The sequence below is a fragment of the Vanacampus margaritifer genome, chromosome 17 (assembly GCF_051991255.1).
Source record: "Vanacampus margaritifer isolate UIUO_Vmar chromosome 17, RoL_Vmar_1.0, whole genome shotgun sequence".
Lineage (NCBI taxonomy): Eukaryota > Metazoa > Chordata > Actinopteri > Syngnathiformes > Syngnathidae > Vanacampus > Vanacampus margaritifer.
In genome coordinates this window covers 20120644-20147263 of record NC_135448.1, presented here as the reverse complement: position 1 = coordinate 20147263, position 26620 = coordinate 20120644, and the positions used below count along the sequence as shown (strand labels likewise).

At 47.8% G+C, this 26620-nt stretch overlaps 2 protein-coding genes across 4 annotated transcripts in view; both read left to right on the top strand.

Annotated features, from left to right (window-relative positions):
- The first annotated feature begins 682 nt into the window (after positions 1-682).
- galnt12 (UDP-N-acetyl-alpha-D-galactosamine:polypeptide N-acetylgalactosaminyltransferase 12) lies at positions 683-25402 on the top strand. Of its 3 annotated transcripts, XR_013288821.1 has the most exons (12): positions 683-1397; positions 2364-2533; positions 2925-3114; positions 3198-3383; positions 4225-4342; positions 4464-4640; positions 6052-6183; positions 6289-6390; positions 6826-6975; positions 7451-7587; positions 14544-14643; positions 24001-25402. XR_013288821.1 is itself a non-coding variant. In XM_077548280.1 (11 exons), exons 1-10 carry the CDS (start codon positions 1060-1062, stop codon positions 7583-7585), a joined length of 1698 nt encoding a protein of 565 aa, XP_077404406.1. In that variant the 5' UTR covers positions 683-1059; the 3' UTR covers positions 7586-7587; positions 9084-9936. The 3 variants fall into 3 exon arrangements, 2 of the variants coding, with proteins under 2 accessions (XP_077404406.1, XP_077404405.1); XM_077548280.1 differs by lacking the exons at positions 14544-14643; positions 24001-25402 and adding an exon at positions 9084-9936; XM_077548279.1 differs by lacking the exons at positions 14544-14643; positions 24001-25402 and having other exon boundaries at positions 7451-9936.
- The window catches only part of gabbr2 (gamma-aminobutyric acid (GABA) B receptor, 2), an 80341-nt gene continuing 75200 nt past the window's right edge, over positions 21480-26620 (top strand). The window contains exon 1 of the mRNA XM_077548264.1: positions 21480-22379. Coding sequence (XP_077404390.1) covers positions 22065-22379 — 315 coding nt within the window. The 5' untranslated portion in view covers positions 21480-22064. The remainder of the gene's footprint in view (positions 22380-26620) is intronic.

Sequence of the window (26620 nt, the reverse complement as noted above, 5' to 3'; positions counted from 1 at the left end):
TGATGATACATTAAAAATACAATACAGTGTTTCACAAATATGAACAAAATAATGAACAAAATATCAATCAACTTGTATGACTTAATCAAAACGTAAGAAAATGAATTTGACGGCTGTTTTGTTTTCAAATACACGCACAATCTAAGCACTAAAAACACATTAAAATGATAATATATATACATTTATTTTTAAAACGAGCTATTTGTCGATTAAAAGTGATTTGAATAGTTGAGAATTCATGTTTTGAAAGGGGACGAACGCTCATCAAGTGACGGAAGTCAATAATTCTGCTTTCCTGGGCCCTGCTTCAAAATAAATCCTAAACAAATTATGACAAATTCATTACAAAAAATAAAATAAAATAAACTTGATGTAAAAAAAGAAAAAGAAAGAAGAAAACCTGATGACTAAAACACAACATTTGTGAAATTAGAAGCGGACATTGTAAAATGTAAACAGTTGGTTAGGGTTATTTCACTTTTATTCCTTGATTGACCCAAGGTGTGAAAACTAAATCAAACTCATTTTATGAATAACACCTATGAACAAAATAACAGACAACTTGTATTAGGTAAGGAAAATCTTAAAAAAAACACCACCAACAACGAGTGTTTTATTGCGAAATACAGGCGGAAAAGAAGCTAGTCTACATCGGCACTGCCTACAAGAGCGTCAATTGACTAAATCTCTGGCCAAAGTTAGTATTGACCTAGATGGACTCATTTACTCGTGCTAAATCACCAACCTGGGTAGCTAATCTGGGTAAATAATTCATCCATGTCGGCTAATCCATTTATATGCGTCTCGTCGGAATGAATGGAGTCACGTAGAAGGTGAGCGAGCAGGAAGAGGAGGAGCAAAAGCGCCGCCGATGAAGCCGCTTCAAGTGTTTTGGCGGCGAGCCACTGAAAAGTGACTCAAGAGTAGACCGACGACGCTCCTGGGTGGCAGCCGGAGGTGCGAACGCCTCACGCGGCTGACGGCGACCAGGAAGAAGACGACGCCGACGCCGACGACGCCGACGACGCCGACGACGCCGACGACGCCGACGACGCCGACATGGCCTTCTGTCGACGGAAGCGACTCCAACTTTTTCTCGGCGGCGCCGCCTTGCTGGCTTGTCTTTTCGTCTACTTTGGCGACTTCGGAGAACTCGACCGCGACCTCGCCGACACCGACGCGGGCGAGCCGGACCCGCCGGACCCGAAGCGGCCGGTGTACGAGAAGCCCCCGGAAGCCCCCGACGCCCCCGGGGCGCTGGGCAGCGCCGTGGAGTTGACGCTGAGCGACGACGAGAAGCTCAGGCAGGAAGAGAGCATCTCCAAACATCAGATCAACATCTACGTCAGCGACAAGATCTCCCTGCACCGACGCCTGCCCGAGAGGTGGAACCCGCTGTAAGTCACTTGAGCGAAACAACGCACAGTCGACAGTTCACCGGGAAACGTGTCCTTGTTTGTGGTGGCTAAATACTGACAGTCAAGCATTCACACCGAAACTTGTTTGTCCCGCTTCCTTTTGTGTGATGAGAGTCACGTGACGCCACACATTCTGACAGCTGAATTTTTCAACGCTAATGTCCAAAATCGCGACCCTGAATGGAAGCCAAAACTTTCTTTGAAACTCTGACTTCTTTTAAATCCGAGCATTCTGACAGCTGAATTTTTCAACACAATTTTCCAACAGCTGTCAAAAATCGTGACCGTAAACGTACTGAGCTTATAGAGCGCCTTCGACACCATATGCTGCTCTAAGTGTTTCACTTTCTACACCAGTGGTCGGCTGCCGCCATGCAAAGCGCTGCCACGTCTCACAGGGAGGAAATGAGGGTTAAGTGCCTTGCTCAAGGACACTTCAACATGGTCACCAGGGCTGAGGATCAATCCCACAACCTTTGCATTGGGAGACACCACCAAACCTTCCTTTGAATCCCTGACTTCTTTTAATTTTCAAGTCAAACATTCTGACAGCTGATATCTTTTTTTTTTTTTTTAACCTCATTTGGATCATGCCACTGTTAAAAATCGGAACTCTGCGTTGAAGGCAAACTTTGAAACCCCAACTCCTATAAAACCCGGGGTCACACATTCTGACAGCTACATTTTTCAACTCAGATTTGGGACGCTCTTTGGAGAATCAAGCCTTCACACCGAAACGTCCCCATTTTGCTGTTGTGTGAATGCAGAGTCAAGCTTTCACGCCAAAATGTGTCCTTTTATTGCGTGGTTCGAGCATTCATTTTATTGTATAGACTTTTCTTTTTCTGAGTGACTACATTTTGCCATATTACATGATGACATTGATTCGTACTTCTTTCTTTTTGCCCTTTTTGAACCTCAATCCATCCTGCTGCGCCGTGGCAGCTGCCGAGACCTGCGCTACGATTACGACTCGTTGCCGAGCACGTCGGTGGTGATCGCCTTCTACAACGAGGCCTGGTCCACGTTGCTCCGGACGGTCCACAGCGTCCTGGAGACCTCGCCCGACATCCTGCTCAAGGAGCTGATCCTCGTCGACGACTTCAGCGAGCCAGGTGAAAAGTTTTGACGACACGTCGCCGTGTTCCGTCAACTGGCCAATCAGGAGCCGCCACAGTTTCGATGTGGTCATCACAAAGGTTAACGTGAATGGCAAATTGCAGCTGTCTGTCACTGAGGTGCTTAAAAAAAACAAGTTGCTCAGGACTCGTCAGATCCTCCAATTATTTGCATGCCATCACGGGTGTGTCGTGCGTTTGTTCTATTGCAGTCCCAAAAAAACAACAAGAAAATGCAGTTGGGGTGAACATCGCAACTTAGTGTCAAGAGTGTTCAAGTCGAGCGGGATGGTTTTAAAAACGAATCTCATTTCACCTTTTTTTGCCCACCTTCATTCGTTTTTTTTTAAACATCAATAACTTTCTTTCTCCTGTTTATTTCCTGAAGATCACCTGAAAGAGCCTTTGGAGGAGTACCTGTCGGGCTTGCGCAAGGTGCGTCTGATCCGGGCCACCAAGCGGGAGGGTCTGGTGCGAGCCCGCCTGCTGGGGGCGTCGGTCAGCACGGGCGACGTTCTGACCTTCCTGGATTGCCACTGCGAGTGCCACCAAGGTTGGCTGGAGCCCCTCCTCCACAGGTAATGGCCGCCTTTCTCGCCGCCACCTTCAAGCCGTCTGCCATGGCGCCGCACGGCACCCAAGCGACTCTCGTACCCGCCAGGATCAAGGAGGAGCCCGCGGCCGTGGTGTGTCCCGTCATCGACTCCATCGACTGGAAGACCTTCAAATATTTGGGCAACGCCGGCGAGCCTCAGATTGGCGGCTTCAACTGGGCGATGGTCTTCACGTGGCACATGGTGCCCGAGCACGAGAGGGAACGCCGCCGTTCGCCCGTCGATGTCATCAGGTACGCCTCGGACGGACAAAAAAAGGCGGCAAATGCCGTCCTTAGCAGGCCACTTGACGGCTTCACACGGAGATCCTGCCAAAAGGATTGCATCAGAAGCCAAACGGGATGAAACTGATGCCATTGTGGCCTTTCACACGGGGGCACTGTGAAATGACCACCTTGTTAACATGGAAATCCTGCAAAATGACAGAAATTGTCAAATGGCCAACTCAAATCCTGTGAAGTGGATGCTTATTTCATGCAGAGAACCTGCTAAATGAGCACCCCTTTTCCCCAAGTTTAACGACCACCTCTTTTACACGGAGATCCTGCGAAATGGCTGCCTCTTTCATACAGTATTCCTATGAAGTCACCGCTTCTTCTATGCATAGGTCGTGTAAATTGGCCACGTTTCACACCAAGACTCCGTCTTCCACACTGAGACACTGTGAAATGGTCACGCCAGAGACACTGTAAAAAGGATTGCCTCTTTCAAGCAGGAGTCCTGTCTAATGACCACGTCTTTCACACAAAGACCCTACAACTTGACTGCCTCTTTCACACAGAGATCGTGGTCTCTTTTACATAGTCAAGAGCCTATGAAATTGGGCGCCTCTTTCATGCAGCAACCCAGAATGAACCAAGAATGACCACCTCTTCCACACTGAGACCTTGTGAAAGGACTACTACTTTCACACAGAGGTCCTTTTTATTGACTGCCCCTTTCCTGCTGAAACCTTGCAAAATGACCACTCCTTTCACACAGAGACACTGCAAAATAAGCACCGCAATTTTCCCAAATGATTTTGCCAGCCCTGCTTTAATGTGAACATCAAGAAAAGTATTTTCCCGTTTTCAGGTCTCCCACAATGGCGGGTGGTTTGTTTGCGGTCAGTAAGAACTACTTTGCCCACTTGGGCACGTACGACACGGGCATGGAGGTGTGGGGAGGAGAGAACCTGGAATTCTCCTTCCGGGTAAGAAAACCTTTTCTGTTGCCAAATTTCAACAAAATAACATGGCAAGAATGTAGCTTTTAAAAAGAGCAACGGCACTCGAAAATCCTGACATTGTAAAACCATGAACGATTCCCTTCAGATCTGGCAGTGCGGCGGCAGCCTGGAGGTGCACCCGTGCTCGCACGTGGGCCACGTCTTCCCCAAGGGGGCGCCGTATTCGCGCAAGACGGCGCTGTCCAACAGCGTGCGCGTGGTGGAAGTTTGGCTGGACCAGCACAAGGAGGTCTACTACAACCGCAACCGGCACGCCCGATGGGTGAGTCCGCCGTTAGCTCGCGTGCGCCGTTAGCTCGCGTGCGCCGTTAGCTCGCGTGCGCCGTTAGCTCGCGTGCGCCGTTAGCTCACGTGCGCCGCGCCATCGGTGTCAGCGGGTGTCACCTGTCGGGTGTCCATGGTGTAATCAAGCTTGCGCCGCCAGGATCAGGTGACGCTAGCGAGCCTCCTGTTCCAAGTAACAAATAAACAATCGGATTTTTGCGGCTGCCAGAAAGCTCCAGTTTAGTTTGCGAGTGCGACAGCAGCTCCAGAAAATCAACACCTCTTTCACACGGAGATCATGCCAATTGACTGACTCTTTCACACAAAGATCCTATAGAAAGGCTGCATCTCTCACATCCATATTTTACCAAATGACCTTACCCACCTAGATTCTGAAATTGAACACTGAGATCTTTAAACCTATTTTACACAGATATCCTGAAAAATGTATGACTCTTTCACACAAAGAACCTGCAAAATGACACGCCGAGACCTGACAAATTGACCACCTTTCACACACAGACCTCATGAAAACACACAGAGATACCGTAAAATGACCACCTCTTTCACTCAGAGAAGCTAGTCCTGCAAACCTGCTGACTCTTTCACACAGACAAAGTACAAATGACCAACTTTCACGCTGAGATGTTACAAAATGACCGCCTATATCCCAAAAAGATCTCGTCAAATAACCTCTTTCATAGAACTACTGACACATAAATCCAGATGTTTTTTTTACACAGAGATCCTTCAAATCTGCTTACACTTTCACACAGAGATCCTGTAAAACGACTGCATTTTTCACAAAATGACGGCCTCTTCTGTCCAATGCCGACCTCTTTTACGCACAAACCCTGCAAAATGACCGCCTTTTTCACCCCGAGATCCTGCAAAATGACCGCCTTTTTCACCCCGAGATCCTGCAAAATGAAAGCCTTTTTCACCCCGAGATCCTGCAAAATGACCGCCTTTTTCACACCGACATCCTGCAAAATGACCGCCTTTTTCACACCGACATCCTGCAAAATGACCGCCTTTTTCACACCGAGATCCTGCAAAATGACCGCCTTTTTCACCCCGAGATCCTGCAAAATGACCGCCTTTTTCACCCCGAGATCCTGCAAAATGACCGCCTTTTTCACCCCGAGATCCTGCAAAATGACCGCCTTTTTCACACCGACATCCTGCAAAATGACCGCCTTTTTCACACCGAGATCCTGCAAAATGACCGCCTTTTTCACACCGAGATCCTGCAAAATGACCGCCTTTTTCACCCCGAGATCCTGCAAAATGACCGCCTTTTTCACCCCGAGATCCTGCAAAATGACCGCCTTTTTCACACCGAGATCCTGCAAAATGAAAGCCTTTCTCACAGGGACCTTCCAAAACGAGCTTCCGTTGTCTTTCAGGAGAAGTTTGGAGACGTGTCGGCGCGTCGTCATCTGCGGGACAAGTTGGGCTGCAAAAGCTTCAGGTGGTACCTGGACAACATTTACCCCGAGCTTTACATCCCTGAGGATCGACCGGGATTTTTCGGAATGGTGAGAAACGGTGGCAACTCCTCCAACTTTTTTTGTTTTCATGATGTTGGATTGTAAAAAAAAAAAAAAAAAAGAAGAAGACGTTTTTCTGTGTTTGTTTATTAGCTGCAAAGTGTGGGCAAGAAGGATTTTTGTTTGGACTACAACCCTCAAGGCGACAGCAAACGAGTGATTTTGTATAATTGCCATGGAATGGGCCAGAACCAGGTTGGCAACACAACACACCTTTGCAAAACATCTTTCTTTTTTATTTCAATTGTCTGGATTTATTTGTATTTCCTTGACAATAATAAGTTCTTAGTGTTGCCAAACACATAATTCAGATGAAAATGGCATTTGTGGAAGATAAATGAAATGAAACGTATCCATCTCGGGGGGGCGGCCATTTTCTCTCTGAAAATGACCTCACGGTCGCTCAGGGCTCAGCTAACGAGCAACCGCGGCGCAGCTCGCCAGCGTCACGTGACCAAAGCCAGAAAACAGCTGAGCCGCGATTGCTCGTTAGTACTCGTTACCTGAGCTGGCCCGGCCGGCCCTGCCAAGTCATTTGCCCTTTGACGGCAAGTGAGAAAATGGCCGCCCCCCGCCTGAGATGGGAAGATCTTACTTTGTACTCGATGACAACAAGTTCCCGTGCCGCAGTTCTTCGAGTACTCATCGGATGGCGCCATCCATTACAACATGGGCGACTTGTGCGTGGAAGGCGACAACATCAGCACTTACCTGACGGTGCAGATGTGCGGCAAACACAAGCAGCCCGTCCTCGCGCACCAGGAGTTCCTCCTCAAGGAGGTGAGCATGTGGCATGTTGTATGCGGTGCGTAGAAGAAGTCTACACACCCTTCTTCAAATCGCTTTTGTGATGTAAACGAATGACACCACGATAAGTCGGTACAAAAAAACTCCACCCGTAAACTCAAGTGGGGGGAAAAAAAAAATTCTAAAAAGGTGAGGTTCAAAAGTGTGCACACCCTCTTACAAGTGGGGACGTGGCTGCGTTCACAACCAAGCAATCACGTTCAAAATCATTTTCAATGGAAGTCAGCGTACATAAGCAACCAACGATTTGTTTGTACTTCTATTGAACTTGTACATATTTATTTATAGGTGACATTAATAGTGAAAAAATGTTTTCAGATGAGCTACCTTGGTCTTTTCTATCTATTTTTTCACATGACAAAAAGCTGGCATTTGAACAGGGGTGTGTAGACTTATTCTATCCACCGTCTGAATGCTAAAGAGCCAAATGTCTTGTCGTCGCTTGCAGGGCGGCAGCTTGCTGCACGTGGCCAGCAACAAGTGCGTGGAAGCGCTGGACAAGATGGCCGACGGCGGACCGGCGCCGGCGCTGCGGCCGTGCTCGGGCAGCCCGCAGCAAAAGTGGTTCTTTAAGAGCTTCTAACGGTACCCACGTCTTCTTTTGTCTTTTTTTTTTTTCTTTTCATGACTGCAGCTGAATTTGATGCACCACAAGCGGTTGATTTTTGAAGTGGAAATATTTATTTTGATGAGCAGCTTTGTGGATTTGAATGATTTTTCTCATGAAGAGGACGAGATGAAGTGTTCAGGGTTTGTCCTGCAGAGGGCGCCCAAGCTCCTCCCTTAGACTCTCATTGGACAAACTGGGGAGCAGCTTGCGCAATTTTCACACTGGAAGGGATTTTTTCTTTTCTTTTTTTTCTGGTTTGTTTTTTCAGGTGTTCAATTTCAAAAGACTCAAAGGAAAGCCATATAAAAAAGAATCGTCTTAGCTCTTTTTTTGCTCTTTCTAGTTTTCCACTCATGTTTTTCATTGTTCTTTTTCCCTTTTCCACATTTTCTTAGTTTTAATTTCTTGTTCAGTTTTTTTTAATTTGCCTAATTTCTTTATTATTTGAACTAACTCTCTATTTTTCTCCCATGTTCTTCTTTCTTTCTTTAATTTTTTTTGTATTTCTAGTCCTTTTTTATCTTTTATTTTGAATCCTTTTCTGTATGTTTTCCTTATTTTACATGCCTTTTTTTTCTACATATTTTTTCCTTCCCCCCCATTTTTTGTGTTTCTGTTTTTTCTACATTTTTAAAAATGTGTTCTTTTTTTTTTTTGCTTTAATGCTTTTATTTTCTCCTATTTAATTTTTTCCTCCCACTTTTCTTTCCCAGTCCTTTTCTCTTTTCTTTTGTTTCTTTATTTTTGTTCCTTGTTTTTCATGCTTTTTGAAAAAAGCATTTCCCCCTTTTTCTTCATGTTATATATATATATTTTTTTAATGTTTTGTCTCTTATCTTTTCCTCTTGAAAAAAAATCTTGCTTTTTTTCCATTAGCTTTTTTTGTCTTCTTTTTATTGTCCCCATTTTAATTCCATTCTTTGTTTTCTATATTTTTAATTTCTTGTTTTCTGGTCCCTCCCACTTGATTGTTTCAATGAAAGCAATATTTTTGTTGCACTTCTAAAATAATGGCCTAATAAAATTTTCCATTTTTTTTTCTTCAGAAAATACACACACAAAAAAAAGAAGCAAATGCTGATGATGATAATATTTGTGTGTGTCAAAGCATGACTTGGGCCATTATTTGACGAGGGTGCCAATTACTGTGTCATGCAGCATCTACAACTCAAGGGCGGGAAAAATCATTTTTGGCGTAATGACTGCGAAAGCATAAAAATGTATCATCTTTTGATTGTTTCATGGAGCAAAAAATTGTTAACTCGTTTTGGAATCAAAGAAACAAGCAGATGAATTTGCTTTTTTCTGTTTTTGTGACCTCATACGAGTTGGCGAAACTTGACTAGCTTCCAACGTTGTGGACACGATAAGTCGAGATTCGCCGCCTCATCTTGACCCTTGTCAAAAGCCAAACGCTGGAATCCAAAGCCATGCCACGTCGCCATCTACTGGCGTCTATTTGTCATTGCAGTGCCCTGCAAGCCCCATCTGGATGAGTTCCTCCTTTCTCGGCATCCATTTTGAGGCTCGCCCGCGTGCCCGTTGGCGACGCGCGGTCCGTCTTGTTGTTGACGAGCTTCTGAAGTGGCGGTCAGCGGCGTGACAGGACGCCCCGAGGCGGCGCCGCCGGTGCCGCTGTCAAATGAGGCCGATGGCGTCTCTGGGGTGCCGCCGCAGCAGATGGCGCCCCGATTCATACTTTGTCCAAAGTGTTTGTCCTCCTTCAGCACGATATTCGATTTTCCCGATGCATGAAGGATGGGCCTCGTAAAGGCGCGCGCCGGCTTTTAACGACGTGGGAGGCGATAACGGAAGGAATTTGGACGACCTCCTCGTCGGCGTTCACCTTCACGGGCCTCTGAGGAACTCGCATACGTTGCACTTTGATCGATTTCCCGCCCCCGATTGATCGTGAATGTAACGTCGGCAGCGGCGGGTTAAATCACGGCGGCGCAAATGTTTTTACCACTGAAGCACTCGCAGAAAAAGTTTTGATTTGCAGTTGAATTGCTCAGAAAAGCTTGAAATGGCAGTTGGGCAAACGCCTGGAAGGAGATTCAAGTCACACTCAGGACGGCACAAGGCCTTTATTTCTCTGTACCGTTTTCATTTTTTATTGATGATTTCTTCTTCTTTTTATTTGATTTTTTTTAGCTGTTAACAAATGACAAATAACTGCTGGAATGTAACGTGTCAGGAACCAGGGTGGCCTTATTATGCGTTGATTGTGAAAATGAAAATCAATTTGATGTCTTCTTGGGGCCGACCAAGATGGAGATTTCAGGCCCATTAAAAAAAGAAAGAAATAAAAAGGATGAAAATAACTACTTTTATAGTCCCTTAATGCGTACACATTTTGCAACACAGAAATTGGCAAACGTTGCCCGTTGTTTTTTTTTGGGGGTGGAAAAGAAAAAAAAACGGATCAGAATCGGTCGGACCCTCGTCTTTTTGTACTTTGTGTCGGTGCAATAAATCTGAACCTCATCTGAATGTGTCTTGTTGATGTTTTATGGCGTTGATTAAAATAAAATACAAGATGGCGATTGTGTCCAAAAAAAAAAAAAAGGTCACTTGCCTCATCTCAACTCATGATTTTTAAGAAATGGAACACATTGATGTAACATGAATTATTATTATTTTTTTGTACGTGCTAGCTGTATGGCGTTGGTGTTTTATGATCGCTCCATTTGAAGTGTTTTGCCTCCATCTTGTGGCATTTGAATGCAATTTCAAACTCCTTTTCACAATCCGACTTATTGGCCACGAATGTAAAAACCCACGAGGAATTTGTCTCCACCAAAAATAAGAGCCGAGCGAGATGGGAAGCCTGACGCTTTGCTCATTCGCGCCCCGCCCGAGCGCGCATTCAAGATGGCTGCCTGCTCCGCTTCTAATGTGAAGGCAATTGGATCCCGAGGGGCAACATGCCGAGCAGTGGCCTGCGGGTGGCGCCGCACGTCAACCAAAAGCGGCTTGCACCATCTTCACCTCCTTGCGTTGCGTCGCGCCCGCTCGGCCAACCAGGATCCGCCATTTGTGGCATCTCCTCGGCGGCGCGTCTTCAACCTTTGGGGCGCATCCATGCCAAAACGCAATGCAAAGCCCCCAACCATGTGGGGATTGTGTCGAGGCGGTTTGGGGGCGACGAGTCTTGTGATGCGCGGCGGCAAGAACACGGCGCGCGCGTCTCCCGTAGCACGTTGGCGTCTTTCATGATGATGCGAAACGAGCCTCCCCACGGCTCTTTGGCGCTTTGGAAATGTTTCGGTTGCCAGGGCGACGCACGCACGCACGGCGCCTGGGCCTCTTGTCCGCCGCATGTGGTTTGACTCGATGTCATCCCAAATACCCAGAAGAGCTCGGGTTCTGCGGCGGCATACGTTAGACGACACACGTTCACTTCCAGGACGGAGCTGGCCTCCAAAACACGCCATTCCCGCATTCTTCAGATTCTTCTTCAGATCGCGTCGGCAGAGACGTTTTTTCTTACAAATGACGCCATCTTCTTGATTTCCCGCCTGATCGTCGAGTAGCATCCATGTTGAATGCGTTCCTTCAAGATGGAAGGCTTGAAGCCATGAGGCTCCGCCCCCAACAACCGTCACAATTCATGCTCTGGCTTGATTGCTTAGCGAAATGGTTTGACCTCCAGGGAGGTCAAGGTATGCCTCGGAGACCGGGACTGGACCGCCGCTTTCGAGAGCCGTCGCTTGGAAATCACGTCGGATCGGGTCAGCGCACATTTGAGTTTGATCCAAGAGAGTCGCACTTTTGAGCCTTGGCTTCCGAATCCCGACGTTGCCAGTCCCGATGTTTTGTTGTCACGGACATTCGGACGATAAACTCATTTGCTCCCCAAAACGTATAAATAGCAAGTTTCCAGGATCCAACCCATGGCGTTGTGGTTCTTCCTTTAATGTCGCTTTCTGCTTGCGTTTCTTCTTGTCTGGTCTTGCCAGCGCTGGCAAATCCAGGCCCAGGAAGTCGCAGTTTGGCTTCAGCCATTCATGCTAGCTAGCTAGCTAGCTCCCATGGTGCTTGTTAACCTGCTAGGGAGCTAGCTACAGCTCGCTAGCATGAATGGCTGAAGCCAAACTGTGGCAGCCTTTGGACTTCCTGGATCTGGATTTGCCAGCTCCGGGTCCGGCCACTTTTCCGCCAACCTTGCGTCTTCCTCCCTGATGAAACTTCTGCCGTCTGTGATTTCGCTATTTTTTGCCCTTCTATTGCCGTGTCAATCTTGCCGCGACATCCCCTGATGATTCCTAGCGGTTTTCCTCACACCTTGTCCCAGATGCCCAAACGGGGTCTCTCACCTGGACACGCCCCCGATTGGCCGCGCTAAATACTTTGCCTCCCACATTTGCCGGCATGTGATTCAATTGAATTCCGCCCCCTCGTCTTGGTGTCGCCATGCAGGTCAAATGCTTGTCTGCGTGTGTGAATTAAACGCCTCATCGCTCCGCCGAGGCCGCCCCCCCCACTGCCCCCCCACCCCCCCACCCCCCCTCGCGGTCGTCCACCAAGAGCAATTACTGCAAAAGCTGTCAGATTTGTGAATAGCGAAGATTCTGCAGCCCGAAAATGAGCGAGCGCGCTGGATGAATCCATTTTTGTGCGTGCGCGGGTTCAGAAAATGGCGGTCCTGCATAAATCTTTGCAAATGTGCCGATAATGCGCCGGGTGAGACTGCGACAATCCAACAAACGAGCGTCCCGTGCAAACGTGACGCAAGGCGAGCGCACGCTTGGAAAGCGTCGTCATTTGACTTCGTATCACGTGAAATCGGCTTTACAGGAAATCGTCATGGTAATAAAATAGTGACGGTTCTTCTCTATCCTTGTTAGCATTAGCATCGTTAGCATGTTCTTGTTGTATGGTAGCCATGCTCAGATGCCTGATTTTTCCTTCCGGACGTCTTCCTTTCTTTTTTTGTCTTTAGTTTCGGCTTCCATTCCTTCCTTCCTACCTTTTGTTCATCCTTCCTTCTTTCTTGCTTCACCTTTCTTTGCCTTAACTTCCTTCCTTCCTTCCTTCCTTCCTTCCTCGAGTGTTCCTTAAGTCCTGACTTCTTTCCGTCCTTCATTCCTTCCATATTTCCTTGTCCTCTCCCTTTTCCTTCTGCGCTTCTTTTTCAACTGCCACTTGAGTCCTTGCTGACGTTGTAGTTTTCAGCCTTCCTTCGTTTGCAGCTCCCTCCGTCCCATCATTGTCTTCCTTCTTTACTTTCTCCCTTGTTACCTTTTATTCCTTTTCCATCCCGCCTTCATTTGTGGCTTTCATTTATTTACCCACTTCTTTCTTGCCTCTTCCCTTCTTTACACGCTCCCCCGTGACCTCCTGCTTCTTTCTTCCGTCTTTGTCTTCTTCTTTGTTTACGTCCTCCTCTTCTTACCTGCTTTTGTTTTCCTTCCCTACGGCTTCTTCCTGCTTTTTCCTCTGTCCTTCACTTACGGCTTCCTTTTGCCCACTCCTTCCCTTTCTTGCTTTCACCTTCCCATTTCCTCCTCTCTCACTCTTTTTTCCTTCCCACCTTCTTCTCCCTTCTTTCCATCTTTCCTTCCTTCCCTCCTTCATTCCTTTCTTCCTCCCTCCATTCTGACTGTTTGCCGGCCTTCTTTTGTGCATTCAACTTTCCTTCCCAGTCCTTCCTTCATTTGTGGTTTGCACTCACCCTTTCTTTCTTTCTTTCTTCCTTCCTTCTGTCCTTATTTTTGCCTTTCTTGCGCCCTTTAGTTTTGCTTCCTCGTCTTCCTTTTATCTGCATTTCCATTTTTTATCATAAATGCCTGTTTCCTCTCTGCCAAATAACAAATCACATGGTGGGTGAATATGGAGGATGATGTGTTGGAGGGATGGCGACGGGGGGGGGGGTTGCGGTCAGGGAGGATGGGGGGGGGGTTGCGGTCAGGGAGGATGGGGGGGGGGGGGTTGCGCCGCCACTGAGCCTTGCCGCTGACCTTTTGCCACGGAGCCGGCTCAGCGTGGCTGCGATCCGGAAATGTCTTTGCGAGAAGCGGGAGAGCAGATGATGTGCTAATTGCTGGCGCTCGCTACTCGCACCCCCTCGCACCTCCTCGCACCCCCTCGCACCCCCGTGGTGGATGTCAGCGGTGCGATCCTGTCCTGCCCCCATGCGGGACCTTCCAATGTCAACAGATCAATTGTAGAAGAATCTGTTGTTGACTTGCTGCAAGCTTCCTGGGCAAATATTTAGTCAACGTCTCCGCATTTTTCAAACATTTGAACAATTGTCCTTATTGTGAGCCTCCTAAAGTTCAACTTGACCCAACTATTCCTTGTATGTTTATATTTTAAAAAAAAAAAAAAAAACCTATATAAACCATACACATGTGTCAATATGTAATTATTAAAAAAAAAAAAAAAAAAAAAAGATGAATTGTTAAGTTGTATTAAGTTTCTCCTGTCGGTTGACAGCCTCATGTCATTTTTGGAAAAAGATACAAAAATATTAAATGCCGCCTTATGTAATTTTTTTAAATGAAATATTTGAGAAAAAATATACATCAAATATTAAGACATTTCTTAACATTTGAAACAAAACTTTTAATACTTTGATGTGAATGTTGTTTTTTAGTAAATAAAATATGTTGCCTTATGTATTGTTTATAGAACAATATGTAAAAAAAATAAGAATAAATATTTATATATAGATTAAACAATTAAAAAATATATATAAACAAAAGCAAAATAAGCATGTTGGTGTAAATATGTTTTAGTAAACAAAATAAAAATATATATCTATATATTTTTGTAAAAAGTAAAGATACTAACAAGATCAAACATTTACATGTGAATGCGTCATGCAAAATAATAATACATGAAATTCCATTATTATTATTCAATTCTTTTTTTTAAGGGATATTTTCCGTTGCTGTTTCAATACTTTAACTTTTTCCTTGCATAGCCGGAGATGAACATGCAAGCGCTCCCGCTGCTCGTCACGTCTCCGTCCGCCGTCGCCGTGGAAACCGGAGGGCCGCACGCACGCACGCACGTTGAAGCAGGTAGCATTTTCTTTCTTTTTTCCTTTTTGAAGCCACAAGCAAACACACAAGATTTGAGGAAAGACACAAAATAAAATGCATCCGGTGGAGGCCGAGCGGGCGAGCGAGCGGGCGAGCGAGCGAGCGAGCGGGCGGGCGGGCGGGCGAGCGAGCGGGCGGCAGGTGGACTGCACGACCCCTGAGACTCGTAATGAAGAGACCGCGCGTGTGTGCGATCGATATGGCCACAACAACTGATCTAATGGCTGATGGGAGAGGGGGAATGGGTAGCGCACACGCACACACACACACACGCACACGCACACACACACACACACGCACACACACACACACACACTTCTGCCATCACAGATGCTCCTCCAGGCTGATTATTCCTCGTGACTATATGAGGTTTCTGGTGTTCCCAAATAAGCATTTTTGTTTTTCATATCTTTGCAAGTTCATGCCGATGTTCACTGATATGTTTCTTGTTTTTTTTCACGGCCGACGCCAATACCGATTATTAGTAGTGAAGGACGCCGATAAGCGATATTTGGAGCAGATATATTCATTTCCACTTTTTTGATGTGTGCCATTTTTGAAGACGAAGCGCGGCGATGACCTCCATTTGAGTTGTGCCGTCCGTCCTGATTGTGTCGCACGTCTGCCAAACCACGAAATGAAACAAAGTCCGCCATTTGTCCATATTTGGCACACACGCAGGTTTTTCCAGTTGTGCAAAATCTCCTCCCAAATCCAGAAGTCGAGATTTCGTCCTGCTCAGACTCCTCCCACCAAGAAGCGTCTTGGTTGGAGCGCACGTCGGGATTGCTATAAATCTGCTCAAAATGCATTTTGCTTTCAATGTTTGTCTTTTTTTTGCTCCGATTGTTCCGCACTGCCTCAGCTTGGGCACTCCTTTTGACCTTTGCCCCCCAAATCTTTTCTTCTCTCTGTCAGCCATTTTGTCTTCTTCAAGGTATCTATTTTTGGAATCCTCTGTCTTTGCACGCGAGTGACACCTGTTTGCGGCGGCCATCTTGTTGCGATGCTTTGGCTAATGCGTCCGAAGGCCGCTCATCCAAAATGAATGAAGCATCCTCCTTTACCTTTCATGCCTTTCATTTGTTTGGGGGTGCGGCGGAGGAGGGGCTTTGAGCAGCCAAATATTTTGGGATCTTCCCCCTCTGTTCCTCCCGGCAGCAGACGCCTTCTTTTCTAAATGAAGCAACGCAAAGAAAGCGCAACGCTGCTTGAAATATGTTTCCAAAGGACGTCTTGAAGGACATGGTTGCTTTCTTGATTGTGATTTTGCCGCTTTGCCGAGTCGTGCGCACGTTGACATCCGTCACACGCTTGCCGCCGTGTAGCCAGCTAATCCCCGGCGTCTTCTTTCTTAGCGGCGTGCTAACGCTAAATTATTCAAAAGTGGCACGACGACAACCTAAAAAAACCCGCGAGGCTCTGCATAAAATATAAGCGCGAGAGATCTTAAGAGCATCGGATTTGCCGACGTGGATTTCGAGAGAGAAAAAGACGCATAGAAATGGAGAATAATGCGGCTAAACATTTGCGGCATTTTCCACGACGACGAGTTGCCGGGCGGAATACGGCAAAATGACCACTTTTCCAAAAATAGGGGAAAAAAAGATTCCACTTACCAAGAGATCAAATGATGACTTCAGATATTCATCGGCACCTTTTCGGGGCTGACAGCAAATTCCAAACAACAGCCTGACTTTGTGCGTGCGTGCGTGCGTGCGTGCGTGCGTGCGTGCGTGCGTGCGTGCGCGCGTGCGTGCGCGCGCGCTTCCATTGCGTGTCATTGGAGTGACAGTTTTTTCGAGATAGTTTGCGTGCAATCGCGAGGAGGAGGAGCTTCTAATGATCGGCCCTTCTGATGCGTGGACGTGGTGCCACTTGCCACTCTCCTCGAACCCGAGCTGACGACGGCGACGCGGTTTTGACCGACGGCTTCCAACACGTCGGCTGGCATGAAGCCAAAAGTCGGCTTTTCCACCTTCTTCCTTCCGGCACTCCTTCACTTTCATTCAGCCTCATCCATTTCCTTTCTCCCTCCTTCCTTTTTCCTTCCTTCTTTTTTCACTTCCATTCACCTTTATCCATTTCATTCCTTTCCTCTTTTCTGAGCCTGCCTTCCATTCTTCCCCCTCTCCTTCACTTCATTCGCTCCATTTTTCTGCTTCCTTCACTTGACGTCTTCCTTCTTTACTTCCTGCCTTCCTTTTCTCTTTCACTTCTGCATTTGTTCCTTCCTTAGTGAGTCATTTGTCGTCTGTTGTTCAGTCCTTTCTTGCTTCCTTTTTGTCCTCCATTCAGTTTTTCTTTTTTGTCCTTCATTTCCTGCTTACATTTGTTGTCCATCCTTCCTTTTTCCTTCCGTCCTACTTAACTCAATCTTTTTCCACTTTGGCCTTCCTTCCTTTCAACCTAATGTCTTCCTCTCCTTTAGTTCCTTCACTTCCATCTTCTTGCCTTCCTCTCCCCCCCCCCCCCACTTCCCAACAATGTCCCGACGGTGGTGGCAACAATCCAGCGAGCGCGAATGCGTCTCGGTTCAATGGCGCCGCGTTTGAGCCACCGGCACGTCGCAAGCGTTCACTGTAAGAGCCGTTATGTAAGACGCCCGCCACTTGCTTCTTTTTTTTCTTGGTCCTCTAATCAAAATGGCGTCCTCCCACCACTCCGCACGCCTCCTTTGAAGCCAGCGGCCTGTTTGATTGGACGCGCTCTTGATTTAATTTGCGTCCTGGGATAAGAGGGAGCGCTGATAACCTCCTCTGACCAGGACAAACGTAGCGTAGCAGCGTGGCGTAGCGTAGCATTGCCCCCCCCCCCCCCCCCTTTCAAGATGATCTTGTGGAGGACGTCCTTCAGTGCGACTTTCCCGCACAGCCGCGCGGGCACAATAGCGCCGTTTAATGGCACAGAACAAATGTTTGCCGCCGCTTTGTCGGCGCTTTACCGGAATCGTAAACGCGTCCGTCCCTCCCTGACATCTTTCTTCTTTTCTTTGGAGGACATTTACGCAACAGACTTTTTACCCAAGACTGGATGACGTTACAAAAAAATATGTTCTTGTAAGTGAAAACGCCGTTTGTAAACGGTCTTGCATATTGATTGGCGTCAATCGCGCGTCATCGTAATTGGACTCGATCGTATCGCGTTGCATCGTATCAAATCCTTCATTCATCTTAACTTGCATGAATCGCATCAAATGGCGATTGTGCTCAACGATCTCGTCATAATTGCCATCATTTGCGTGAATGCTATCTTATTACGTCGTCGTTACAAGGACTGGCTGCAACATCCGCGGCGTACGTCCTGGCAATCCCACGAAAGCAAAAGGCTGCAATCAGAAGGGAGAAAAATCTCTGATTCTCTCGGTGAATCCCGTGCGAAGGCGACGGCGTGCTGATGAACGACCCATCGGGGCGACGGCGTGCTGTTGAACGACCCATCGGGGCGACGGCGTGCTGATGAACGACCCGTCGGCCTTCCGCCGTCGCTCCTTCTTGGAAACGAGGCGACCACAAAGCGCCGGGACATTCCACCGGCGGCCGCGTCCCCCGCGGGAATTACGACCGCCCGCAACGCCATTTTTCACGCCGTCCCGTTCTGAATAGCTGACGGCATCGGAAGCGGCCGGCGACACGTGACGCCGACTGGCGGATTTCCTTGAGCGATGTCCTCGGACCCGAGCGTTCGTCTCCATTCATCGGGATAATGCGCGCCATTCAGAAAAAGTCATTTGGGCTTTTGGCTTTCAATTTGAGGATGAAGCTAAAATGCGGCTTTTGGAAAAAAAAAAATCTCCTGGATGGATGTGTCGTTCCCGTGTGGAATTTCCCACGCCTGATGACCGGAGTGTAAACGTCAGCGCGTCCTTGATGGAGTACGGCGCCATTAGCGCTGATCCGTGCGGGCCCGGCGGCTCGTTAAGAAGGCCGCGGTTCCAAGCCTCGTATGAACGATTCACAAAACCAGACGGACGTTTGCTTCCATGCAAGTTTTTGTCCCCACTGACGTTTGCGAGTCGCGCTTTTCACGGGACAAGTATTTGCCGCCGTCCGTCTTTCCAACCCGTTTGCTCGGACGCCGGGTTTGAACTGAAGCGCTGCGCTGATAAAACCTTAAGGCGTTAAGTTGTGATTAATGGAAGAGCGGCAGCTGGAAGGAGCGAGGCCGTTCACGCCGCCAACCGGAAGATGTCGAGACCGCTGCTAACGCTAGCACGCTAGAAAGCCATTACGGAGAAGGCCGCGCTTGGCTAACGTTGACGAAACGGCGGCAACCGGGAGATAACAATGGACGCCATCAGGCAATCAGGCTAATGTTAACCAGCATTGAAGCGAGTTTGAATTGGCAGAGACGAAGACGCGTGCTAGCGTCGGCGTGCTAGCATCGGCGTGCTAGCGTCGGCGTGCTCGAGCGCCACAATCCAACTTGTGCTACTTGGCTAACGTTCGCCAGCAGAGAAACAAAAATGGCTGGGGGGTTACCAGGAATAATAACAACAAACAGATGGGACAGGAAACGCCATCAAAAGTAGTTTTCTTTCTCTTATTTGAATGAACGGAAAGCGTTTTATTTGTTTGACAGCAATTTTAAGTTGAGTGTTTTATGGATGACGCAAATCCGACGTCGTTTCAACTGAGGGAGGTCGTTGTCATCCACATGCAGATACACGAAACGTCTTTAACATACGGGGAAAACAACAGTGGTTCTAAAACAGAGCCCTGTGGCACCCCCCCCCCCTTTTTTATATTTATTTATAGATATTCAGATCATTTGATCATCTGCCACCACCACTTGAGTTATGCCAGATAAGCAATTCTAACCCAAGTCAAAAGGGGAGTCAAAAAAGAAAGAAAGAAAAAAGGGGACATGGTCACAAATTTAAACATTAAAATAAATCAAATCAAATACGACATTTTTAAAAAATAAAATAAAAAGGGGACAAGGTCACAAGTTTAAATGTAAAAAAAAAATGAATTAAAAGATTAAATTTTTTAATAAATTAATAAATAAGGGGACAACATCACAAATTTAAAAAAAAAGGGAAAGTAGTAGTAGTCACATGATGTGTCATTCAGAACACCCCCCCCCCCCCCTCTGTTCTCTCTTTTCTGCCCGTCTGTCCCCTCACAAAGCGTCTTCCGTCCGGCCGCTTTTGCAATAAATATCAGGAGACAAACAACCAGAGAGGACGTCTTTGCAACTCGTCCGTTGCACAGAAAAAGCGTCCCAGCGTGAAAAGACATTTTCGGTCCCTCTTCTGCATGACAAAGCAGCGAAACAAGACCGTAAAAAAAAAAAAACACATCAACAAGAATAAAGAGACGATCAATTTGGTAATCACTGAAAAACGTTTCTTGCCGTCGAAGCTGACGAGTGAAAAAGCTTTGGTCACATGACCCCCCTCCCCCTCGCTAACGCCCTCCCTCCCTCCCCCCTCCCTCCACCGGCTCTCCTCTTCCCACGCCTGTTTAACAATCCCATGAATTATAGCGCAATCGTATTGTATTTTTTCTGGGCGCAGGGGCGGGCGGGGCCTGCGGGGGAACTTAATCCCCTCGCTTGGACGCGTGAATCGAAAAAGCACTCGGGCCAGCTTCCGGGCTGCAGGAAATGCGGCTGATGGACGCTCCCCGCAGCCGCGGTCAAACCCAAGTGTACGGCGGGGGGGGCTTGCCGGCACTTTGCCCACAGTCTCCTCGTGGATGCAATTTGACTAGAATATGTCCGAATGAATACACAATGTGCTGCGTTTAGCATGTCATGCTAAATGGAGTCCTCAGTCTCTACTTTGTTGCACTTTGTCCTCCACTTGGATGCAATTTGACTGATCAAATAAGCTCATATGCTAGCGCTAGTTGACACTTACTGTTACTCCGCAGTCTTCACTTTGATGCACTTGGCCCTCATTCTCCTTTTGGATGCAAAGTGCACTTTTTTTTATATAAGGTTTTTCACTTTGCATTTTTCATTAGTTTTTCTCGAAGTGTTTCAACAAATGGCAAAATAACCCACACATAATAATGCGGCTCAGGACAATGCTGTACAAGACCCCACAGTCTCCATTTAGCTGCACTTTCCCCTCAGTCTCATCTTGCATACAACTGGTTTAATGACTGTGGCCAACATATGAACAAATTACAAACTAAAATACCAATGTAATAACCTTATCTTAACTTAGGAGCTGCACTATAAGACTCCACAGTCTCCCCTTGGCTGCACTTTGCACCTTAGTCTCCTCTCAGATGAAACTTTGTCTCCTAATAGTGGCCCACATATTGACATATGTGTTAGCTCATTTTGGAAACTGCAGCATTAGACTCCACAGTCTCCATTTGGCTGCACTTTGCCCTTTGTCTCCAGCCGGATAAAACTGGTCTCCCTACCATGGTCAAGGTTTTTTTTTTAAATGGCAACGGTAAACATATATTGTAAATGGTAACGATCTCCCCCTTGGCTGCTGTGTCTCACTGCCCTCAATCTCCTCTTGGATAAAATTCATCTCCATTGTTTTTTGCATGTATGTGCTTTATGATTTGCCTCAAATGCATGTGAGCTCATCCTCCATTTGATAGCTCGACGGCCCTCGGTGTGATTTGTTGTCGAATTTGTCCCATCGGAAGGTGCGAAGTCGCCGTTGACTTTTACCGCCTTGTTGAATTTGGCGAGGGGACGCGTGCGCCGTGCTCGCAGCGAGCATAAAAGCCCCGTTAAATCCCTGTGGGCTGTCGGAAAGCCTGCATGCATGTGCGTCCTCTCTCTCTCTCTCTCTCTCTCTCTCGCTCGCCCCCCCTCCTCCGCCTCCTCCCTCTCTCCTCCTCCACATCCCTCTCGCGCGCACCACCATCACCGGCAGCGGCAGCAGTAGCGGCGGCGGCGTCAGCGTCAAGCGGTGCTTTTCTGACGCACCATCCGAAGATGAGCATCCCTCCCGCGGACTGACTCCCTCGACATCCACAGGCCGCCCCCCCGCCCCCTCCCCCTTTCCTTCCTTCCTCGTCCTCCTCTTTGCGTCCGAACGCTGGCTCCATTTGTGGCTTTGATTTGCCGTCTTTTGGATTGCGCACGCTCGGCCCGGAATTTACTCGGAAGCTGAGAGTCGTCCGCCTTCCTTCTTTTTTCGGGGGGGTGGGGGGGGGTTACGTGGTGTCAGTAATTCCTCCGCACTCCCTGCGCTCTTTTCTTGGGAATATTCTGCAGTGCTTTTTCTTCTCTCCCCACTGCGGGGGCTGCTGCGGATTTTTGGCGCCCTCTCCTCGTCACTGGGGGGCGGGAGGGGGGAGGCGGGCGGGTGCGGGGGGGGGGCGACTGAAGCATTCCGGAGTATCGGCGGCCGGATCGGAAGCGGCGATGCCCACCCTGTGACTTTGGGGATTACCCCCTAACCCGCCCCTCACCTGAGCATGGCTCCGGCCCGGAGGGAGCGCGGCGGCGGCGCGGCGCTCCTGGTCCTGGCGGCGGCGGCGGCGTGCTGCCTGCTGGCGGGCACCGCGCTGGCCAAGGTGTGCAACGACCGCACCAAGCGCGGTCAGGACAACAGCTGGTTCGCCCGCAACGGCGAGAATTTGCCCATCATGGTGCTCATGCCCATGAACGAGTCGGCGCTGATGAGCAGCATCAGTCAGGGCATCGAACCCGCCGTGCAGCTCGCCATCCAGCACATGCGGGAGTCCCGGAAGTACAACTTCTCGCTCATCACCGAAATCTACGACACCGAGGTGAGAATAGGCACAGATGTGACGACGCTCACTTTCTGTTGACGACGGTTTCTCATATTTGGCCGCTGCTCGCTTGCACCCGAGTCCGCCGGCGTGTCCCGTCAGGATGACGGGGTCGGATCAAAAGAGGCTTCGGTGTCGGCGCTTGACGTAGTGATCGGACGCACCTCGTCTTCAGCGTCTCTGCCGACGTATCTTGCTGAGGTGACGCGGTTAAGATGCCTGGCAGGGATTTGCCGCCGGAGTGCTCGGATGCACCAAATCCGAGATGCGTCTGCTGATGGATTCCGGAGTTTCGAGACGTCTGATTGGGATTTGCCGACGGAGTGCTCGGTTGCGCCTGTTCTGCCGGCGCACGCCACTCATATGACGGTCTCGAGATGCCGACAAAGTGCTTGGATGCGCCAAATCTTAGCTGCGTCTGACGATGTATTCCGTTCAGATGACATGGTCTAGACCAGGGGTGGGCAAACTGGAGTCCTGCAGGTTTTGGATGTTTCCCTTCTCCAACACAGCTGGTATATGATCAGCACAAGCCTGATAACGATGCGGTTGGTTGGAATCAGCTTGTGTTGGAAGAGGGAAATGTCCAAAACCCAAGGACCCAGTTTGCCCACCCCTGGTTTAGACACGTCTGAGTGATTTGCCAATGGCATGACATTCAAGTTTCAGATGCGTCTGCCGATGCCTTCTTGTGAAATGACCGTTTGACGGAGTGCTTGGTGGCGCCGGTTCTGCCGGCGGAGTCCGTCCCGATAACCGTCGTGCCCATAGTGTCCCGGATGACTCTGCCCACGTATCCTGTTGAGATGGTTCAGGCTCCTCCGAGTGATTTGCTGATGTTGCGCCTGCTGGGGTACCACCTTGAGATAAGCGGGTCAACAGGTCTGACTTTGAAAGTCTCTGGTGGCAAGTGTCTGCCGACGTCGTGCTCGGACCCACCTCGTCTTCTGCCAAGTCCAGAATGGAAAAACCCTGCCACCGTTTGGATTTAGAGAAACGAGCCCTTACCTGCCGACCCGTGGCCAAATCCAAACGGTGGCAGGGATTTTACTTTCTGGACCTGGATTTTCCTCCTCTGGTTTTCGTTGTGTCGACGCAGAACTTGAGTGAGTTTGACGGCGGGAGTTGTGTACGCTCCGAATGTGAGATTGCTTCCATTTTGTGCCACTGGAAGCGGAGAAGACCGGATACAAGCCGGCTTCTCCGGTTGATACCAACAACCGTAGCTACAAATAACATGGATATGCTTGCTAGATGCCACAACTTGGTCCAGGTCGGTTTGATACGGTCGCGGTACCGACATTTGTGGCTCAAATTGAAATTTGACAATTTGAGCGAAGAAAGCAATTTTCAGGTTTTCGTCAAACATGACTTCATATGAAATCGCGTCGCTCAATTGGTTCCATTTAGGGGTGTCAGGCCATCATTAAAAAAAAAATCGTAATTAATTTCGTGACTTCAATATTGAAGTGAAGTTTTCATACTCACGTTCAAAAATTTCAACTAAGAGAACTATGGCTGCATCTTTTTGTCATTGATACAGTAACGTCATAATCATTCCTCAAATGGACTTAAATTGTGTGATATTGATTTGTGTTGGTCATATTTCTGCCACTAGATGGCATCGTTCCATTTGTAAGACGTTGGTGAGAGTCTACGAGTGATGATCGCAAGTTCCTGAAAACGGCTCAGAAGCACCTCGTCAACTTCAAGGCCTCTCCTGGCGCGGCACTATTTTGCATTTTTGCCTCTTGAAGGTGACGCCGTCATTCTGACATCTCGCGCGTGTCGTGTCGACGGCCACGTTTCGCCGTCCGAGCCGGACCACCTGGCCAAATGGCGCCCGCCCGCTGCGGTTTTGACGACGGACTGTTGGGACGCACCTCGGATGCGACTTTACCAGCGTCTGCCAATGAAAGCAAGGTTGAGAATGACTAAACGAGCACTCGGTGCGAAATGAGCGCCGTAGCGTGAATGGCGTGTTGGTGTGGAAGTGTGTGCGCTGCCGCGTCAGTTGCCATGCCGACGCAAGGCGGCAGTTGGACTCAACTATCCGTCCATCTGTCGTCGTCAGTGCTCCACATCCTGCTTCTTCGACTCTTCTATCATTTGAAAAGTTACTTATTGTTTGCTATCTATTTTTTTAGCTAATAAAACAAAAAATATGCCCAAAATGATGTCAATGTTACAAAGTATCAAACGGAAAGACAAACATACAGATTCTGCCATGTCCCCCCCCCCCCCCCCCATTTTGTTTTTAAAGTTCCAGTCATGATGGTTAATTTTTCAAAATTTTTTTTAAAGCTAATCTGCGCATCCAACAACACTGCAGCTCTGCTTATCTTTCGGCTCGGGTGTGAGCCTGTTTCGTTTGCAAACAAAAGCTTCTGTTCATTTTAGGACTCACAGAAACTGAAAACCAAAATGGAGCTAAAGGGGCGTCCGCTAATTGCAGTGAGAATATTTACACGCTTGCGGGAATCGTCCCAGCAGCGCTCGGAAGGCTTCGAGTCAACATTTCAATATGCTTCGTGAATATGTATTTACACAAGTGGGAAAACGGTGACGCGCAAACGTTCGAGGTTTGAAACGGGCAGATGAGACGGCTCATTCCAAGGAAAAAGCTAAATGTAAAATAGTACATTTTAATTCATAAATAATATTACAGTATTTGCATATTCACAGATTTTTTTCCCTGTTTTTTTTTTGCAATATTTTAAAATATTATTTAACTCTGTAATGATTTTTTCCCAATGTTTTGAAATATTTTTTTTGCAATGTTTTATTATTATTATTATTATTATTATTATTATAGGTTTTTCCAGGCTTTTCCTCCCGCCGTTATTGTTATCTTCGGTCCCCATCAGTTTATTCAAAAAAAAGTATACATTATACAAATATTTCGATTTCTAAGTATGCACACAGTATTTTATATACTGCCATTTTATGTCGTAAAATGAAATAAGAACAATAAAAATAATGTGTTTAATTAAGATCTAAACAAATGTCAAATGTGCCGATGTACAAAAAAGACCAATTCTGTTACGGTTTGTCATCATTTTGAGTCTTCAATGAACCTGCGAGAGAATTCCGAATCACCCTGGACCGGTCGCCAGGCAATTGCAGGATCAATAGAGACAAAATAATCAATCTCACGTGTACGAAGTTGATTTTAGGCCCATCGCAGGTGACTTTACTCACCTTATTCAAATCGACATTTATTGCTTGCGTTTGTTAAAAATGACACCCAAACAGGACCTTTCCTGAAAAAATCATCGCATATTAAATCGAAATCACAATATCGAGGGGGGAAAAAAAAAAGTCCATTTGCAGCTTTTTCCAAGCGGTCCCACCCTGGTGCGTTGTGTACTTGCCGGATGTGTGTGAGCGAGTCACGCTGGGATTTAGCCAGGCAGATGTAAGTAATCAGTCCCCGAGCGCAGGCCCTTCATCCTTTTATCCCCTGTTGGCGGAGCCGCGGGTCCAGCCGGCAGGGCCCGTCGGATCCCCCCGGATGGCTGCCCATGAAGACCGTGACGCGCGCTGTAGTTTGAGATGCGCGCAGGTTTTTATTTTGGGGTGGGGGGGCAGGTAGAGAAGCGGTGGATTATGGAGCGAACGCGGGGCTTAGCGCCGCCGCCGCCGCTCCTCCATCTTCATGTGGAATTTCGCCGCGCTGAGGACTGATACTGTAGCCGCGCGGGCTTAGAGGATCAAGGCTTTGGATGTGGAGGAGAATGAGGGGGGGGGGGGGGGGGGGGCAAAAGAGTTTCCTGTTGCTAAACTAGCGCATATGCTAGTGGATGTTTGGCACTTTTACATCAACAACGCAAGGGTTGAATGAATTGATGCTGGGAAAATGGTTGAAACGGGTTCCCCACTATTATATGTTGAAAAAGAGGTTCGAGCCAACTAGCTAACAAACAAAAAGTAAGATGTCAAAGAATCTCTTTTGCTGTCACAATGGAAGCATTTTCTCCTGCCCCGCATCCTAAAACCTCGTCGTCGTGTCATTTGACATCATCCTTATGAAGCAGGAAGTAGCTCGCTAACGAGCGCCCAAAAATATGCCAAGTCATTATTGTTTCATTATTTTGTTGAAGTTGTTGTCATAATGGAACCATTAACCCCGCCACAAGCTTAAAAAAAAATGGTACAGTCCAGTCATCTTGTGTAGTCATGGTGGAAAAACAGGAAGTAGCTTACGAGCTAACAAATCAAACCAAGATGTTCAAAGG